The sequence below is a fragment of the Conger conger genome, chromosome 16, assembly GCF_963514075.1.
Source record: "Conger conger chromosome 16, fConCon1.1, whole genome shotgun sequence".
NCBI classification, from domain to species: Eukaryota; Metazoa; Chordata; class Actinopteri; order Anguilliformes; family Congridae; genus Conger; species Conger conger.
Genome location: NC_083775.1, coordinates 3,634,180 through 3,654,494, shown reverse-complemented (window position 1 = coordinate 3,654,494; position 20,315 = coordinate 3,634,180). Strand labels below are relative to the sequence as shown.

General features: G+C 41.7%; 3 protein-coding genes across 3 annotated transcripts in view; all 3 read left to right on the top strand.

Annotated features, from left to right (window-relative positions):
- Positions 1-12,448: 12,448 nt before the first annotated feature.
- Positions 12,449-15,776, top strand: LOC133114963 (apolipoprotein L3-like). The gene is made up of 2 exons (XM_061224663.1): positions 12,449-13,235; positions 15,658-15,776. Exons 1-2 carry the CDS (start codon positions 12,449-12,451, stop codon positions 15,774-15,776), a joined length of 906 nt encoding a protein of 301 aa, XP_061080647.1.
- Positions 15,360-16,990, top strand: LOC133114962 (uncharacterized). The gene is made up of 4 exons (XM_061224662.1): positions 15,360-15,377; positions 15,694-15,792; positions 16,146-16,745; positions 16,951-16,990. Exons 2-4 carry the CDS (start codon positions 15,779-15,781, stop codon positions 16,988-16,990), a joined length of 654 nt encoding a protein of 217 aa, XP_061080646.1. The 5' UTR covers positions 15,360-15,377; positions 15,694-15,778.
- Positions 16,991-17,169: 179 nt separating this feature from the next.
- LOC133114960 (uncharacterized) overlaps positions 17,170-20,315 on the top strand; it is a 43,769-nt gene continuing 40,623 nt past the window's right edge. The window contains exon 1 of the mRNA XM_061224660.1: positions 17,170-17,583. Within this exon, the coding sequence (XP_061080644.1) occupies positions 17,549-17,583 (35 nt within the window). The 5' untranslated portion in view covers positions 17,170-17,548. The remainder of the gene's footprint in view (positions 17,584-20,315) is intronic.

Genomic DNA, 20,315 nt, shown 5'->3' with positions numbered 1-20,315 from the left:
TGTTACAGATGTATGTTCATTTCACGTAACTATTGGGACTTTTTACTCTGATACGGAGGATAGTCCAGTTACTGGTATCCCAATAAACAGAGGATAGTCCGGTTACTGGTATCCCAATAAACAGAGGATAGTCTGGTTACTGGTATCCCAATAAACAGAGGATAGTCCGGTTACTGGTATCCCAATAAACATTTGAGGTGGTAATAATGCGGTGTCAGACTTAAGAGCAGTACATGGTCCGGAGTGACTCCCTCAGCTGATGTGCAAGACAAATACAGAGCCTCTTATCCAGAGCGACATACAGTTGATTAGACTAAGCAGGAGACAATCCTCCCCCGGAGCAATGCAGGGTTAAGGGCCCAATGGCTGTGCTGATCTTATTGTGGCTACACCGGGGATCAAACCACTGATCATGCAGGTCCCAGTCATGTACCTTAACCACTGCTCTACAGGCCTCCCTGCAGTAACTGCAGTACGACAGTAACTGGACTGAGACAGGTTATGGGCCTAGCCAATTACTACAGATCATCTGTACAAGACTTTGGGGGAGCTGGTGTCGCCGTTGCAGAGGATGCTGAAAGGAGGGAAACCAGGAAGTGAAAAATTGGAGTGGGGGCCTGAAGAGGAAGAGGCCTTCACTGGATTAAAAGAGCAATTGTCTCAAGCACCAGCCCTTCGCCTGTCATTGTCGCCTGTCATTATCGCCTAAGCAAAGGGAAGGGGGCAAGTGGAGCCAATTTAATAAGCATTTAGTGAACTCCCTAGAAATGCAGTAATACGTTGTATTTAGTTTGTTTTTGTTTTCTGTCCTTGGGGCGAGCCGGTCCAGGGTGTAGTCGTCCTCAGGATAAGAACAGTACGGGCGTGGTACGACAAAAGGTCCTCCATGCGCATGTGTGTCCTCAGACACCTGGTGAAGACACCCCTTTCCCCTTTCCACCTGAGCATGACAACAGGGAGCCCACCTCTGCCCAGCTGCACATTGTGTTTGCTGGGAGGGGGGACTGAGGGGCCGTGCACAAAGGACTTAATAAAACCATTGAGCTAATTACCATATTTCTTACCTCCTGATGTCCCCCGCCCCCCCTTTCTGATATCCCTATCCCTCTTGTCTAACCCCCCGAAAAAAAAAAAAAAAAACTTGTGAAAGAACCTGGGGGGCGACATGGCTCAGGCAGTAACAGCAGTCGTCTGGCAGACGGAGGGTTGTTGGTTCGATCCCCCGCCCGGGCTGTGTCGAAGTGTCCCTGAGCAAGACACCTAACCCCCAAATGCTCCTGACGAGCTGGTCAGGGCCTTGCATGGCAGCCAATCGCTGTCGTGTATGAATGGGTGTATGGAGAAGCATCAATTGTACAGCGCTTTGGATAAAGGCGCTATATAAATGCCTGCCATTTACCATTTACTTGTAAATCGCTTTCAAAAAGTCAAATGACAAAAATGTAAATGTAAGCTAAAATGAATGACACATGCTTATATTAATTATCTATGGTTAACCCTATATTGTGTGCTATTTCCTTGGCAATGAGTCATTCTTCAGGAATTTAGCTTGACCTACTGATAAGTGGGTTAAGAAACATAACGTAACATAACATAAGGTAAAGGTCGCCTTTTCCTACCCCGAAAAGTGCCTACTGCCTAATTTGCCTAAAAGCTAGATAGAATCTAACATGTATCAAGCCTGGTCTTGAAAACCCCCAGTGTTTCTGCGTCCACTACATGCACTGGCAAGCTATTCCACACATTGACCACTCGCTGTGTGAAAAAAAACTTCCTATTACCTGTACGGAATTTCTACTTTGCCAATTTCCATTTGTGCCCTCTCGTGCTTCAACCTGACTTTGTTAATCTCTTTAATAAATTTAAAACCCTCAATCAAATCCCTCCAAAGCCTCATTTCACTAAGCTTAAAGAGATTAAGCATCCTAAGTCTATCCTCGTGACTCTTATATTTACACATGGAATCAATCTGGTTGCCCTTCTCTGAACCTTTTCCAGTGCCTCTATGTCCTTCTTATAGTGTGGTCCCAAGAACTGTACACAGTACTCCAAGTGTGGTCTAACAGGAGTAGGTTAGGTGAGTATAACTTCCTTGGACTTATAATAAATACTCCTGGCTATGTATCCTAGCATCCTATTGGTATTTTTTTCCTGCTACCGCACATTGACTAGAACCTGAAAGGCTTTGGTCAACTATGACCCCCCACATAATTTTGTACCCCCTGTGAAGTAATCCTGCCTAATATTTTTTATTTCCCATGTGTAGAACTTTACATTTAGTCGTAAAACTTGTATTTGATTTGTATGAGCAATAGATTTTTAGCTTTGTCTTGTGCATTGCTCTTCTGGACCAGAATAGTATTGCAATGAAAAAAACTACTATATTATTGTTTGGGCATGTCACAGTGTGTTTTCCCTGTTAAAATAAAAGTTTCAATCAATCAATTTTGATTGGGAAATAAGAAGCAGCATAAACACTGCTAGATAAGGCAAATACATCTGTCTCCAATGAAAGGCAAAATACTTCTCCCCTCCCTGACACTGGATCAGTTTTTCAGCCATATGCATACATATAAAAATGTGTGTGTGTGTGTGTGTGTGTGTGTGTGTGTGCGCACGCGTGCTTTTGAATATAATACTGTGGTTTTGTTTCCTCTTAGTGTGATGTTCAAAAACGTTACTAATATCTAATTGTTGTTCAGTAGTTTTACCGTCTCATTTAGAAAATATATGCAGAGTAACAGAATGATACAGAACATGAAAACAGAAAAAGTTTTGAAGCCACAAAATTCAGGGGGCTCATGTATCAAGCATGTCAGAGTAGGTCTACATCAAATCTGTGGTTTCTTCATGGAATAATGCGTTTCAGTAAAATTTAAACAGGTCCCATGTTATGAACCTAGTGTGTGATTATGGAATGGATTGATCAGTATAGTTTAAACAGGTCCCATGTTATGAGCATAGTGTGTGATTATGGTTGGCGGTGGTGTGGCAACATTGGGGTGGGAATAGTGTGCGTCGGTGGGGTGAGTGCCCTATTTTTTGCTTGAGCCCCTGCCCCCCAAAATGTCTGCGCACGGCCTTGCATTTTACCTCAAGCTGAAGAGCACCTTAGACTGTAACAACTGCAGTGTTCTAAACCCTATACTCAATCTTGTGAAACCTGGGGCCTCATTTCTATAACAATGTTATGATCAAATTGTATCTGAAATAGTGGCTTATGCAGAAAATCATGAGTAAGTATTTATTCATGAAATGTAGATATGAATTTATCTCTATGTAAAGTTTATTCTACAGGCAAGTTAATTATATGCGTGTGGGCATTTAAAACCACTGGGTCAGTTTCACAGAGAAAGAGTAGCCTTAATCTCGGATTTAATTCAGTTTTGTATGGAGAATCTCCTTTGAAAATAAAATTAGGTGAAACTGGCCCTATATGACTGGCCCCATTACTCAGCGTAGAAGTCAGTCTTACTCTGAAATTACGCCCTGAAATTACACCCTGAAATTACACCCTGAAATTACACCCTGAAATCTGTTTCACAAAGCAGGATTACGGAGTTAGCTGGATAACTGGGCCCTGATTCACAAAGCAGGATTACGGAGTTAGCTGGATAACTGGGCCCTGTTTCACAGAGCAGGATTACGGAGTTAGCTGGATAACTGGGCCCTGTTTCACAAAGCAGGATTACGGAGTTAGCTGGATAACTGGGCCCTGTTTCACAGAGCAGGATTACGGAGTTAGCTGGTCCCCATAGCTCCTCCCGCTATTATTATTTGTATAATTATTAATTTAATATATTAATTTAATTTATTTATATATTGCATATAACACTACTGTCAAAATCACTGTTTGCCCAGTGCAGGCCAGAAGCAGATGGACTTCTGCTCAAGGTTTCTTCCTGTTAGTCGGGGAGTTTCTCCTTGCCACTGTTGCCGTAGTCTTGCTCTGAGGGGGTTTTAGGCCTGGGCTCTTTGTAAAGCTGCTTTGTGACAATCTTTTATTGTAAAAAGCGCTATACAAATGAAATTGAATTGATACTCAATCTCACCCAGTGCCAGTGTGGGTGCAGGCTTTTGTTCCAACCAAGCAGTTCCTCACCTGCTTCTACTGATCAAGGTCCTTAGCAGAGCCTCTAATGGTTGACAAGTAGAACTGGGTGTGTAACTGCTTGTTGGAACAAAAGCCTGCGTCCGCACCGGTGCTCAGGTAGAGACGATATACAGCCCCTTGGCCACTAGAGGGAGCTGATTGCCCTTTAATGAGAACCACTGTCCGTTGTCACCGACGGACTGAGAGCGGGAGGGACGACGGACAGAACCACAGAAGAATCTCACCTGGCGACCCACTCACGTTCGCATTTTAGGGGCATTTCGTCTTGGGTGGAACCCAAGACGAAATGCGAATTATAGAAAAGTTAAAGTAAAAATCACTTATTGTTTTTTCGAGGTGACTATTTCCTTCTTATCACTTAGACAAAGATTTGATGATTTTAATCATTTATTTTGACCTCATCATCATATTGCTAGTTGGAAATCCGTATGATTCAGTGCGCATGCTTAAGCGTTTTTAAGGTGCGCCTGGAAGAAAGTTACGACAGCGTGTATGGCTAATATGCCATCGAGATGATAAAAAAATGGATGAACTAATTTAAATTAAACATTTCGACATGTCATGATCTCATTTATTGCGTTTATTTGTTTATAGTTATTGCATTATTAAATACTTTATTTCTATCCATTTTAATTATCCTATATAAATTGAACGGGTGCATTGGTTTTAAATTTGACTTTAACTTGACAACTTGTAATTTATCCTGCCAACATCTCTTACGGTCCTATATATGGCATGGCACTATTAATAAGAGATTTATTTAAAAACGTATGAAGAACTTCTAAAGAAGAGTGCATTGGAATAGCTCTTTCTTGATACCAAATTTGTCCCGTTCTTTTAAATGTAATTATTCAACATCCAGATTGGGAAACAATACGGCAGTATATCAACTGTCAGTTATCCCATGAACATCATGGTGTTGGTATATATTTTTATTCCGCTATTTTGTTAAAATGCCCATTTGTGCTGCTTAAACTCGGGGATACACCCTTTTCCTGGTAAATCCAGGCCTACTTTTAGAGAATTCACTCTACAGTTGAGCTAATTGGTCCCTACAATGGTAGGCTAATAGTATACCATAGTAGCTAGGCGTGATATAATAAATTACATAGTGTTTCTTACCTAGCTTGTGCATAGGCAAAACATAGCATTTTTATATTATTGTATTGGCCAATACTGCACTTTTGCGCTTTGCCATCCCTGTATAGAATAGAATAGAATAGCTTTATTGTCATTGCACAGTACAGAGCAACGAAATTGCAGTTGACAGTTTCATCCCGTCCAAGAAACATACAGTGGCCATTTCGTGGCCAACATGGGGAGGGAGACAGGAGCAGGAGAACTATCATTAGATAAGAAAGAAGCAATGGGGGGAGATGAGGGAAAAAAACTCCCCAAACTGAGCTCCTTTAGGGGGGCCCAGTGTAGGATTAGGAAAAAAAACCTCGGCACATAAGCAAACAATTAAACATCACAACAAGAAACCCGAGACATGCACATTTTGTTATTGGGAAAGGTCTCAGGGAGGGGAGGTGTCACAGCTCAGACACTAGGGGGAGCGCGCAGCCCATGGCGCAACGCTCAACTCCCCAGCAGACTGCTCTATGACAGGGAAAGACTAAGGCGTTGAATCCAAGGGTGTGTGTGCGTGTGTCTTTGTGTATGTGTATGTGTGAGCCTCTGTACTTCGTCACCGCCCAGGCCAAACATAGGATCTCCGAGATCGCCGTGGCTGTTGTGTAATTACCGTTTTCTTCTTGGGGTATCTGATTTGGTTGGCTGTAAAATAGCTGTCAGATGATACTTTTCTCAATATCGTAGTGTTATTTGCAATCTGTGAACCGTTCTCAGTCTCAGCAGTATGAAACTTTTTTTATAAATAAATAAAAATTGTAACATATATATATATTTTTACATAGTTCTGAATGTAGTCTATCTTATATTGTATAAAAAGAAAAAAGAAAAAATGACTGGGAAAAAGAGAGAAAAAAGAAATGGTGTACATTCCAAAGGTATTTTTAAAATACATAGTTTACATAAAAATGCAATTGAGATTTCGATTTAAGGCTTCACGATAATCCAATCTGTTTTGCTTTAGAATTTAGAACTGTTAATACAGTATGAATAGTATCTAGTATTTCCTTTTTGAATTATTTAAAGTTTGGTTTCGTCTTTAACGATTTATAGGATTTATATATATGAATATGTCATTTCCCATAAATTATTCATACATTCACAATGTACCAAATGTTATATTTCCATATTTTTTGCCATCATAAAGGATAGCAAATCCTTCCCAAACCTTGCAATTCCCTGGTTCACAGGATAAATGCAATTAATAATTTTCTCGGACCTTATTGGTAACACAATAGACTTTTTATGAAACGTCTTTCCAATGTAGCCTATATTTTTATTATGTGAATTCCAAAAACTCTTTACCATATGTGTTGTAGGGTTTTGGCACATTTTTAGAAAGAAAATGATCAAAACATGTTTCGTCTCGTAAATCTTTAAATCGCAATTTGGCTTTGAATCAAAGATGCCATTATTTCCATATGATTTCTGAATAAGTACTAAATAAATGGCCATTGTTATGAGTCAATTGTGTTACCAATAAGATGACATTCTTAACCTAATTATCAAAATAAAATGTTATTTTATGTAGATATATCTTTGTTATACCGAATTAAACATCTATGAAGGGGAAGATATACACGATTAACCAAGACAACAGTGCTTGTTTATGAAAATCGGATAACTTTATAGGGACTTTATAGGGTACCAGGAAAACATTATATGGCACCAACATCAGTGGCAATAAATTCTAGGACGTACTTTGACGGTAAAACCCTTCCATTCAAAGACCCTGCAGATCCTTCATTAAGCACAAACAAACCTTTCTCATGTGTGGTTAATTGCATTTTCTCAGTTAAAGGAAGACAATAGAAATGAATAATTTCTATCTGAAGTTTTACTTATTTTAATTCCTAAACATGAGATTTGATCTTTGATTGGAAGGTTGTGCAATTCTAAAACACCACTAGGTTTCTCTTTTAAAGCAAATAATTCACATGTTTTATCTTAATAATAAGTCCTGATATTAAAAAAATTTTCATGTCTTACAAAGATGGTTGTGTCGTCTGCCAATTTTTTTTCGTTTGCCAAAATTAAATGAGCATTTCATTTCTTGATCAAATAAATGAATACCCTGAAAAGGTATTTTTCCACATGAAGCAACATCGCTGGCATAACTAATACAAATAGGAGAGAAGCTAGCTTTGTACCTTTGCATATGAAATCTACGAGTGGTCCCATAAGGTCAATTAATGGAACGTAGCATCCATTATTTGAAAAAAAACAAACAAACATTTTGGTTGAATTTTGTCTCCTTTGCTGCCTGGGTTACCGGTGCACTAGAAAAACAAAATTTCAAATTCCCATGATGAACACGGGGTGGCATAGTCGGTGCTACGCTCTGACACACACAAGAGGGCGGGCAATGTTGATGCCCCTTTCTGGACTGAAAGGAAAAACTTTTTTTTTTTAGTTTGGTATAAGCAGAAGTACTGATTTCATCTGTGTAGGATTGTGTCAAAAAAGATGACCGTAGTGTGTTGCCCATTCAGCTTTCAATGATTCTGGGTCTGAATTCTATTAGGGAGTGGCACTCCTAACCCTAACCCTGCTTCTGACTGCTCATGAAGGGCAGTTAAACTGGTAAAAAGATCATAACAAAAATAACATTGAACATATTAATTCTATATCATCTTATAACATGACATAGGTCGCACAATGAAACAACAGTTTTGGGAGCATTCCACTGAGGTGGCAGAATTGCGCAGAGACAGGGCAATGGTGGGAGCAATAGTCCTGTATTTACGAGCACTGTCTTTACATCAAATCTTGCTGACCCTGCGTCAACAATGTTAAACACACTCTGTTTCCTTTTGGGGGTCTGCGGAGAGGCGCACTTATGTAAAATACCCAACAGTATAAAAGTTAGAAACCGAAATCTAAGATTGATGTACAGTCCAATTGTGCGAGGAAACTTTCTTCCAATATCTTACATGGGACAGTCAATGTTTTGCATAGGAGACAATGCTTATTCTACAATCGTGCAGTGTGACATAAGTAATAAGTAATAACATCAGTAACCTCTAGGAGATTTGATTGCTTTTCAACTTTTCATTTGAATACAAGAAGAGGAATGAAAGGAAAGTAAGTGCCTAAACTTTCAGACCGCGAATGGACCGAAACTGCTACCACAGCCGTGTTGTTGCCGAGAGTGCCGTCGGAGAAGTAAGTTCATCTCAGATTTGCGTGTAGTCGAGGAAACTCTTCCAATGATATATTTTATAAAATAATGAATGTAGGCTACAGCAAGACAATGTCGTGTTGCGGAAACGGATAACGGATAATATTTGTTTTGTCGCACCTATGGTTTCATTTTCGCGCTTTTTTTTCGTGTGTGTGTGTGTGTGTGTGTGTGTGTGTGTGTGCAAAAATGCTTCTGAAAAGGAGTCTTTATTGAAAAACAACAACAATAATAATAATAATAATAATAATAATAATAATTATTATTATTATTATTATTATTATTGAATGTATCCATTATTAAAAAATTAAAGACTCATTATTAAAGACTATTTAAATACCATTTGTGAGCAGGCTAATTAAAACATCGTTTTTCAAAGCAATTTGAATACAAATTCCAGAGATTAACTATTATTTCATTGCATATGTACTTTAAAAATATTTAAGTATTTATAAATGCCTTCCAATGAAAAACAACAGAAACGTAACTGAATAGTTAACTGAGAAGTATTCGCAGAAGCTGACCGCAGCCTCTCAACGTTTTTAAGGTTTAACGTACGGGCCAAGACTTGCCATTCTCAGACAGCTTCACATGTCTGTACTAAGTACAGCTGAATGACACAAATTGTGAATCAGTTTGCCATATAATTATTTAAATACAGCCTAAAGTTAATACAGTGGTTGAAGGTATGAGAACTGGCCAATGTAACTGAAACAGTGTCAATGTGAAAACGAAGATCTAAGTTCTTATTTCCTTGCAGACAGGAACTGGATCAGCTGGCTACATTTCAACTGTATTCACACGGTGCAGGAGTTCTGCGATGAGCGTTGAAGTCGCCCAGCAGAACTATGGAGTCTCCGGGTGGCACCCTTTCCAGGATGCCGCCCAGTGACTCCAACAAGGCCGGATACTCTCAACTGCCGTTTGGTGCATGAGCACAAATGACAGTCAGAGCTTTCCCCCCAGCGACACGTAGTCGCAGAGAGGCAACCCTCTCGTTCCCCGGGTGGAACTGCAACACAGTGGCGCTCAGCCGGTGGCTCAACTGCTCCCCCCACTGGGGAGCTCATGGTTGGGAAGAAGCCTGGCCCAAGGAAAGAAGTAAGAACCCTTACAGACCCTCAAATTAATATCCGGCTAACTGGTTTTCATGCACCCATAACCTCACCCCCCGCCCCTAACCCGTAGACCATCTCACAGTTTCTAATCCCTTCTCCTACCCAACACACCCTACAAGGAGAATGTACATACTGACATTATATAGCAAATACCTGATTTGATGATTAATGATTACACTGCTCACATCTGCCTTGTCATTGTGTATGGACAATAAGTGTTATGATTACAAAAGTGTGTTCGTTTGAGTAATAGTCTGTTTTTATGATTAATGGATTTACCTGTATTTTCATTTCTGCAACACCCATCACAAAACACAGAACAAGAATTTAAAAACTGCCACGTAGTGTACTTTCATTGTAAATGTTTAACCAGGTGTGAATAGTTCTGTCTTGTGTATAATACTGTCTGGATTGTCTGTATTATTAGAACAATATATGCCTACTGCCTTCAGTGTGTACTTACAAATTGTTACCAACCATCACCTAGAAGCTCTGTATGTGTAATACCTGTTGTGAGTAGATTTTCCCCAGAATGTATCATTTTGATTGTTGTTGAATGTTTGGAAAATGTATGCTCACTCTTCAAATGAGAGTGTAGATGTAGTGAAATTAAAACAACCAGTAAATACACGTTCATAATAAGACGCATGGGCATAATGTATACATGGAAATGTGAAGATACTTGTGTGCATGTGCAGACACAGCTGCCTTCCACGCATCACTGAGGGAAGGAAGGGCCCTGGCTCTGGAGGAGCAGCTTTCTGATAACAGCAGAGTTTCTGGGAAAGTGAAGCCTAAAAAAGTCACAAACAAGAGTGGTGCTACCTCGAGGAGTTGACATGGAATGGCCCTTTAGCATTTGTAGAGTGCAGACAGACTCTAGAATCAGTGATGGAAATCGGTTTAGGAAGACTGGACACAATTTTCACAGCTGATATTTTCTGTTTTTTTCCAGTTCAGGAAGTATATCATTTCTTGGAATGAATTATAGGTAAGGAGAAATATTTCCCCCAAGACATTCACCCGTTGAAGCCTTTCCCCTGTGTTTCTGCATGTGTGAATACATATTGTGTTTTGAATCTCTTAATGTATACAGACCGTATCAGTTATTAGTTTTACATTCATGACACATTATACACACAGTACTAATATACACTCACTGAACACTTTATTTGGAACATTTTTAATCACAAAAATGTCACATGAATAAGTTGGTATAATATTCAGCCATTTGTGTGGCAGCAGTGCAATGCATACATTCATGTAGATATGGGTCAGGAACTTCAGTTAATGTTCACATCAACCATCAGAACGGGGATAAAATGTGATCTATGTGACTTTGACCGTGGAATGATTGTTGGTGGCATTATTTTTGAATCCATTATACTCACCAAACACGTTTAAATTCATTGCCGGATTTTTCTCATTCTTCCTAGGACAAAGAAAGCCCCATGCCCAAATTTGACCAACAAAGCCATTCAGAACATGTATGAACATTTGACTCATCTGAGGAGCATCAGGTAAGTACATCCTGATCCTGACTGAGGTTTAATGTCGACAGAGACATTTTACAGTAAATTCATTGCGTGTGATATAGGTGCAGTTATAACAGGTGTTTTGTTTGCTTTGATAACGGCTTGTCCCTGATGTAGTGAGGGCGGTCTGTAGCGTAGTGGTTAAGGTACATGACTGGGACACGCAAGGTCGGTGGTTCTAATCCCGGTGTAGCCACAATAAGATCCGCACAGCCGTTGGGCCCTTGAGCAAGGCCCTTATCCCTGCATTGCTCCAGGGGAGGATTGTCGCCTGCTTAGTCTACTCAACTGTACGTCGCTCTGGATAGGAGCGTCTGCCAAATGCCAATAATGTAATGTAATGTAATGGTTCTAATCCCGGTGTAGCCACAACAAGATCTGCACAGCCGTTGGGCCCTTGGGCAAGGCCCTTATCCCTGCATTGCTCCTGGGGAGGATTGTCTCCTGCTTAGTCTAAAATCAACTGTATGTCTCTCTGGATAAGAGCGTCTGCCAAATGCCATTAACGTAATGGTTATGGATGGTAAAAGTGGTAAAATTGGAAAAGAGCAGAAGCAGGGCAGCAGAAAATGGGAGTTCAAGTGTAACTGTTTGCATTTATACTTTTCCTAATGGCAAAGTCCATTAACTTCAACCACCCTGGCACAGATCCATAGCCTCGTGATTACTTATAAATAAGGCTGTGTGTTTGTCACAGAAAATATTGGCTGAAGTCGTGGAAAATCACTGAAAAACTAAAAAGTGATTTTAATAAATCACTGTGCAGCAGTGGGAAATGTTTGAAATAACTTTTTTGGTCAGTTTCTGGCTGGTTGGAACAAATACATTGACAGCCTGTTGCATTTAGTCTCAAGCTTAATTAATCTTAGCTTAGCTTATCTTGATTAATGAAGTCCATTATAGAAAGAAAGTTTAGTTTTTTCGGTTAATCTTTGTCTCATCTATTCATAACACTTTGTTCCAGATCTTTACAGGTTTTTTAATGTACGTTTTTGCAAACTGTAACCTGGCCATACTATTTTTGAGGCTTGCCAGGGGTTTGCATCTTGTGGTGAGCCCTCTGACGTTATGTTGACATTGATGGTCGTCTTCATCACTGTCCATGTACTTACAGACTGCATTGTATGTCAATAAAAATTGTGGATGTATTTGAATTATATTGTGGAAATAAATGTAATACAAATGTAATACAAGAAGGGAGTGGACAAATTACCCAGAGATCTATTGTGTAAAGTAAAATGTTTTGGAGCCCTGGCTCATCGTGAAACCTCTCCTCCTCAGATCAGACCGGCACTTCAGGATGACCTACCTGTTCAGGGGATCAGCCCAGCGGTTCATCGGCCTGTTCAGCCAGCGCCGCTCCAGGATGCAGCAGTTCCTGGTGGCTCTGGAGGAAGAAGCTGTGAAGCTGGACAGGATGAAGATGGGGGCCAGCATCTCCAGTGTGGCGGGCAGCAGTGTGAGCCTCGTGGGAGGCATTGCATCCATCGCGGGCCTGGCTCTGGCCCCTTTCACGGTGGGGGCATCGCTGACCCTCATGATGGTCGGCGTTGGGCTGGGGGTCACCAGTGGCTTGGGCAGCTTAGCTACAGGTATCACCGAATTATCGGTCAACACTCACCGCAGGAAGAAGATCAATGAAATCTTCCAGAGATTCTCTGAAGATGTGAAGACTATGCAGAAGTGTCTGGAGCAAGTGGCCAGGTGCATTATACCCAACACGGTGCCAGATGGGCTGGATGTTGCGACACGTGTTGTGACTTTAGCCAAAACCACACATTCCGTGTCTAAAGGGATAGATGGCTTAGTGGATTGTGCTTCCGCCAAAAAGGTGCTCAGAGCCAAAGAGTTGGCCTCAAAGTCAAATGCTGCCCGAAAGATTCCAAACATGGCGGACGATCTCGGGCAGTTGGCTAAGGGCACTCCCCTCGCCCTAAGCAAGTCTGCCAGGGCGGGGTTCATTGCCCTCAACGCCTTCTTCATTGGCGTGGACATCTTCTTCATCTACAAAGACAGCATCAGCCTGGCCAATGGGGACAAGAGTGATGTGTCAAAGGTCATCCGCAGGAGGGCCAGTCTGTGGAAGACCGAGCTGGATGCATGGGAGAAGATCTATCACTCTCTGTGCATCGGGAGATTGAGCTTCGAAAGGAGTGAGGAGGTCCTACGGATGCCATTTTACCAGGCACAAAAAAGGCACACTTTAAAGTTACTTGGCTTTCTTTGGCTGGTATTAGTTGTATTTTATTTTTCATTCATTTGTTATTGAAAGTCTATCAAATATAAAGAGGGAAATGTGTAGTAGTATCCACATAAAAATACACTGTATTAAATTAGTTCTCCGCTGTCCAACCCCCCCATATGGTTTTGTCAGTTTCAGTCAATCATCGTCCGACATACAACTTCCAAATACAACTTAAAAGCCCCACGTCCCCAGCCAGCCACAGTTTGCTTACGGTGAATTTGATATTATATATCAGTTAGAAAACTATGTAGTAGCTCACGAGGTCTTGCCAGTTGCGACCTTCATGCTCTAATTTCGTCATTACTAGCCTCGGTACTCGCGAGCAAGCTAGCTAGTCTAATTATCATGAAAACAACGTTATCTCCGTCATGCACAACTTACAAATATGCAATTTTATGATGCAGATAGTTACGTTTTGCATAGTTTTTAGTAGTTTAGTGATTAGTGAGGGGCCGTGAATAAAGGACTGATAAAACCATTGAGCTGATTACCATATATATTTTAGTGCTTAAAGAAAATGTTAACGAAAATGTTTAACCTACTTAATATTTATTTGATTTAAGTGTTTTGTTATTTTTCATTTATTACAAATGTATGTTCATTTCACATAACTATTGGGACTTTTTACTCTGATACGGAGGATAGTCTGGTTACTGGTGTCCCAATAAACAGAGGATAGTCCGGTTACCGGTATCCCAATAAACAGGATAGTCCGGTTACCGGTATCCCAATAAACAGGATAGTCCGGTTACTGGTGTCCCAATAAACAGAGGATAGTCCGGTTACTGGTGTCCCAATAAACAGAGGATAGTCCGGTTACGGAGTGACTCCCTCAGCTGATGTGCAAGACAAATACAGAGCCTCTTATCCAGAGCGACGTACAGTTGATTAGACTAAGCAGGAGACATTCTTCCCCCGGAGCAATGCAGGGTTAAGCGCCCAACGGCTGTGCTGATCTTATTGTGTCTACACCGGGGATCAAACCACCGACCATGCGGGTCCCAGTCATGTACCTTAACCACTACGCTACAGGCCGCCCTGCAGTAACTGCAGTACTACAGTAACTGGACTGAGACAGGTTATGGGCCTAGCCAATTACTACAGATCATCTGTACAAGACTTTGGGGGAGCTGGTGTCGCCGTTGCAGAGGATGCTGAAAGGAGGGAAACCAGGAAGTGAAAAATTGGAGTGGGGGCCTGAAGAGGAAGAGGCCTTCACTGGATTAAAAGAGCAGTTGTCTCAAGCACCAGCCCTTCGGCTGCCAGATTTTCCACCTACGGTTCTGGGTGGGAGAACTGACATACGTTTGCGCTCTGGGATAGAAGCAAGCGGATGGAAGGACCAGAAATGGTGGAACGACTGAACCGGACAATAAAAAGTACGGCAGCAATCAAAGAGACGGGAAAAGGATGGCATGGATCGCTGCCTGCCGTCCTGTGGAAGATAAGGGCAATTTAACAAATTGTACTTGTGATGACTGTATGTTTAGAACAACACTTCATGTGTATTTTACTAGTTATGGATGTGATGCTTTAACTTGTGGAAGAACCTAGACACACGCTTTGGATTAAAAGCCTCTGCCAAATGACAAAAATGTAAATGTAAAATGTAAGTTTGTCTTTGGTAAGGTTTGAGTCTTTGATGGAGTGCCAGTTGTCACTGTTGTTACCGTAACAAGGGAAGGACCACTGTGTATCAACACTGGTGTCAGGGAGTCGTCAAACATCTGGTTACAGCAGCTGACAAGAACCAAAATTTTGATCTCCGTAGTAATTGGACCAACTAGCACAAGATGAAATCAAGTAATCATATTCAATTGGATTGAGATTTGGCCCGAAAAAACCTCTCAGTTGCTGGGGAGGAATGTGCTGTCTTCTGTTTCAACAGGATGTCGGCTACTGCATGAGAAACCACAACTGCAAGTGGGCGGTAAGCAGAGATGTGGATGAACAGATTAGCAGGAAATTAAACTTGGGTTTCAGCTGAGGTTGCGCAAAAGACCAAACCCGCTACCACAGCCGTGTTGTTGCCGAGAGAGCCGTCGGAGAAGTAAGTTCATCTCAGATTTGCGTGCAGTCGATGAAACTCTTCCAATTATGTATTTAATGAAATAATATATTGTATGTAGCCTACAGCATGAAATAAAATTTTGTGTGGCATAAAATAATAGATATCACTACCCTATAGGAAAATGTGTTGCTCTTGGTCTTCAATTGAATGTGACATTGAATATTTTTGTGTTTTTGCAACTATAGTTTCATGTTATTTCAGTTAACGGATAATGTTTTGTCGCACCTAGGTTTCATTTTCATGCTCTTTTTCTTGTCAGTGATAATAAACTTGAACTTGCACTTCACTGTGGCAGAACAAGATTCCAGTCAGAGGAGGCTGCTCAACTTTGCTGAAGTTCGAATTCGGACAGCGCTGGACAAGAGCTCCAGACAATAATCATGGACCATACATGGTGAGATAAGTAAAGGTGTCCAATATTCCCCATTAACTCATACAGTGTCTTCCTTTTGTGCTCTGTGTTTGACAATGAAACAGGCATGTACCAGATCTGGGATAAATATGACTGTAAATATGCTTCTAAAAAGGAAACTTCATTGGAAATAATAAAATACTGGAATTCTCAGGCAGCTTCACGTGTCTGCACTAAAGTACAGATGAATACAATGACACAAATTGAATCATTACACCAAATAATTAAGTTGAAGTAGTGCTCTCCGACACAGTGGCTGGAGGTAGGGGAACTGGCCAATATGACTGAAAGAGTGTTGATGCGAATCAACAATGTAAGTTCTTATTGCCTTGCAGGGAGGAACTGGATCAGCTGGCCGCTGGCTACATTTCAGACACCATGAGCTATATTCACACGGTGCAGGAGTTCTGCATCATACACTCAATGTGGCTCCTACATAGAAAGTCTGAGCTGAAGAGGATGCAAGACGTCATCATGGACAGAGCGAAGAAGATCAACCCCACAGCTAACCACTGCCTAAATTCAGAGGACAAGATGAAGGCCTTCGGGGAGTATATGTGCAGCAAGGTGACTGAGGTAACTGCAGAGGGAAGGACCCAGGAGCTGGAGGAGGAGCTGGGATGCCTGCTCGAAGACACCTTGAAGGGGCTTAAGAAGCTGACCCCGTTCCTGGAGGCTGTGGAGATGCTGGCGGTCACGTCGCTCTCCGTCTTCGAGGAGGAGAATCCGGTGTGCCAGCTCCCTGAGGGGGTGAGCGCTGATGCCGTTCGTTCAGTCATCGCCGCCGCCAGGCGAGCCTGTCCGCTTTTGATCCATTTCCAGAGAGACAACAGCGAATTCTTTCAGACCAGCCTGGTGAACATGGACCTGCTGGCTTTCCAGCTGGACAAATACTTGAGGGTTTCCCAGAAGTTGTATGAGATGCTCCAGGAAAGGTATTTTTAATGTTTCAATCATATCAACATACTCCTTGATTCCCCAGCAGATACCTTCCACTTTTACCTAGCCACTTCACAACGTCATTAAAATGTTATATATTTGATTATTTAAACCTCATGGAGCTGACATGGCATGGCCCTTTGGCATTTGTAGAGTGCAGAATAGCTGGTTTCACAGCTGATATTTTGTCTTTTTTTCCAGTTCAGGAAGTATACCATTTCATGGAATTAATTATAGGTAAGCAGAAATATTTCCCCCAATAAATTCACTAGTTGAAGCCTTTCCTCAGTGTTTCTGCTTGTGTGATTATGTATATTTTTTGCATCTCTTAATGTATACAGACCTGGGATTTTCATGTACACTAGTCTCTAGAGTTCAAAGAATGAAAGAAAATCTAATGAGCAGCAGTTCTGCAGACAGAAACGCCTTGTTAATGAGAGACGTCAGAGGAGAATGTCCAGACTGGTCAAAGCTGACAGGAAGGTGACAGTAGCACAAAATGACCACACAATACAACAGTGGTATGCAGAAGAGCATCTCTGAACATGCAATGCATCATAACTCTAAATGGATAGGCTACAGCAGTAGAAGTCTAAAAAAATAAGTCTAATAAATACCTAATAAAGTGCTCACTGAGTGTACATAATACTTCTCAAATCAAACATTATCTTTTTAATCCATTATACTCACTCACTCACTCCATTAAATTCATTGTCGGATTTTTCTCATTCTTCCAAGGGCAGAGAATGCCTCTGAGAATGACCCATGCCCCATTTTGACCAACGAAGCCATTCAGAACATGTTTGACCATTTGACTGACCTGAGGCACATCAGGTAAGTACATCCTGATCCATACTGAGGTTTAATGTCGACAGAGACATTTTACAGTAAATTCATTGTGTGTGATACAGGTGCAGTTATCACAGGTGATTTGTTTGCTTTGATAACAGCTTGTTCCTGATGTAGTGAGTTCAAGTGTAACTGTTTGCATTTATACTTTTCGTAATGGCAAAGTCTATTAACTCCAAGCACCCTGGCACAGATCCATAGCCTCATGATTAATTAGAAGTCAGGCTGTGTGTTTTTCACAAAAATACTGGCTGAAGACGTGGAACAGTCACAGCAAATTTGTTGAACAGCACAGAAAAATTTAAGAAAGCACATGAGTTTTCACCTTTAATTTAACAGAATGTTTCTCTAAATAGAGTAATAATATAATAATAATAATAATAATAATAATAATAATAATAATAGTAATGTGTAATTTAGCTGATGCTTTTATCCAAAGCGACTTACAGTTACATTACATTAATGGCATTTGGCAGACGTTCTTATCCAGAGCGACATACAACAAAGTGGAAAGTGCATACCCATAAACAGGGATAAGTGCGCTGAAAGACCCTAGAGGGAAGTACAATTTCAACTGCTTACAGTACAACAAAGATAAGGTCTAGGGCCTATTTGATTAATGGATTATATAAATAATAACTAAATAATAAATAAAAAATGTATACACCGCACCACGCAAATATATGAACAATAAACAGCTTACCTAGCCAAACAAAATTAGCAAAGGTATCATACTTACACAAGTAAAGAAAACAACAGCATTTAAGGTTTACAGGGAGCTAGGGAGGGGCAGGGGAGAGGTGCAGCTTTAAGAGGAGCGTCTTCAGTCTGCGCTTGAAGGTGGTAAAAGATTCTGCTGTTCTGACCTCCACTCGGAGTTCATTCCACCACTGTGGAGCCAGAAGAGACAGTAGTCGTGAGTGGGAGGTGGAAGTTTCGAGAGGGGGAGGCACTTGGCGTCCTGTAGTGCCCAATCAAAGGTCTGGCAGGCGCTTAGGGTCTGATGATATTTTGCAGGTAAGTTGGGGCTGACCCCTTAACTGCTTGGAAATCTAGCACGAATGATGGCAGATGCTTGAAGGCCAGCCAAGAGAGAGTTGCAGTAGTCCAGGCGGGTCAAAAGAGGGACAGTCTGCTGTCCATCACCACGCCAAGGTTCCTTGCTCAGGGTGATGGCGTCACTGAGGTGTCCCTTATGGAAATGGAGAGATCCAGATGGGGAAAGGTTAGAGCAGGAATGAAGATAATATCAGTCTTAAACTGGGCTTTAGATGGTGGTTGTCCTTCCAGCTCTGGATGTCACTCAGGCAAGCAGAGATGTGGGCTGAAACCTGTGTGTCAGATGGTGGGAATGAGAAGAAGAGTTGAGTATCATCAGCGTAGCAGTGGTAGGACAGACCATGAGCAGTAATAACAGGGCCAAGGGATCTAGTGTAAAAGGAGAAAAGAAGCGGGCCTAGGACCGGGCCCTGGGGAACTCCTGTGGCAAGGGGCCGAGGTGTCGATACTGTACCAGCCCAGACAAACTGGAAGGAGCGACCAGAGAGTTTCTGTTCAGGGTGGTGCCACAGATCCCTGTTGCTGACAGGGAGGACAGGGGGATGGAGAGATCCACAGTCTCAAAGGCAGCAGAGAGATCTAGAAGAATGAGGACAGAGGAGAGGGAGGCTGCTTGCACGGCATGGAGTGATTCACTGACGGAGAGGAGTGGTCTCAGTCAAGTGTCCAGGTCTGAAGCCGGACTGATGGGGGTCTAGAAAGTTGTTCTGGGAAAAGAAAGAAGAGAGTTATTACAAGCGGTTGATCAGACTAATTAATGCGCTCAACAGCCCAACAGCTGCGTGGATCTTATTGTGGCTACACCGGGGCTTGAACCATCAACCTTCCGGGTCCCAGTACCTTAGCCACTAGGTTAGAGGCTGCCCAAAGTGCATGCTCAATTTACAAAATAAAACATACTGCGTTTTGTCCATTTTTTTCAAGTTTGTTTTGGAAAAATATTTTCTATATTGTGAGGTTTGAGTCTTTGATGGAGTGCCAGATGTTACTGTAACAAGGGAAGGACCACTGGGTATCAACACTGGTGTTCATATGGAATATTTTGTTTCAAATTCTTTGTAATCAATGACTGCCTGAAGCCTATGAGCCATAGACATCACCTGATGCTATCTACCCTGGTGATGCTCCGACAGGCCTGTACTGCAGCCCTCTTCAGCTCCTGCTTGTTCTTGGGGCTTCAGTCTGGTCTTCAGCAAGTGAAATGCATGCTCAATTGGGTTGAGATTAGGTGATTGACTTTGCCTTGGTTGCTTTGGCTATATGTTTTGGATCATTGTCCTGCTACATGATGAAGCGATGTCCAATGCATTTGCTTGGATCTGCGCAGACAAGATGTCTCTGTATATGTCAGTATTTGTCTTGCTGCTGCTATCAGCAGTGACATCACCACTGCTGGGCATGTATGACTGCCACAGCAGTTCCAGTGCCCAAGCCATAACACCTCCACCATGTTTGACAGATGAGGTGGTATGGTATAGATCATGAGCTGTTCCTTTTTTTCTCCCCAGTCTTATTGGTCTCCACAGGCTTTTTTATTAATGTCTATTTCTGAGGCTTGCCAGGGGTTGCATCTTGTGGTGAGCCCTCTGACATTATGTTGACAAAGTCTTCTCTTGATGGTCGTCTTTGTCACTGTCCAAGTACTTACAGACTGCATT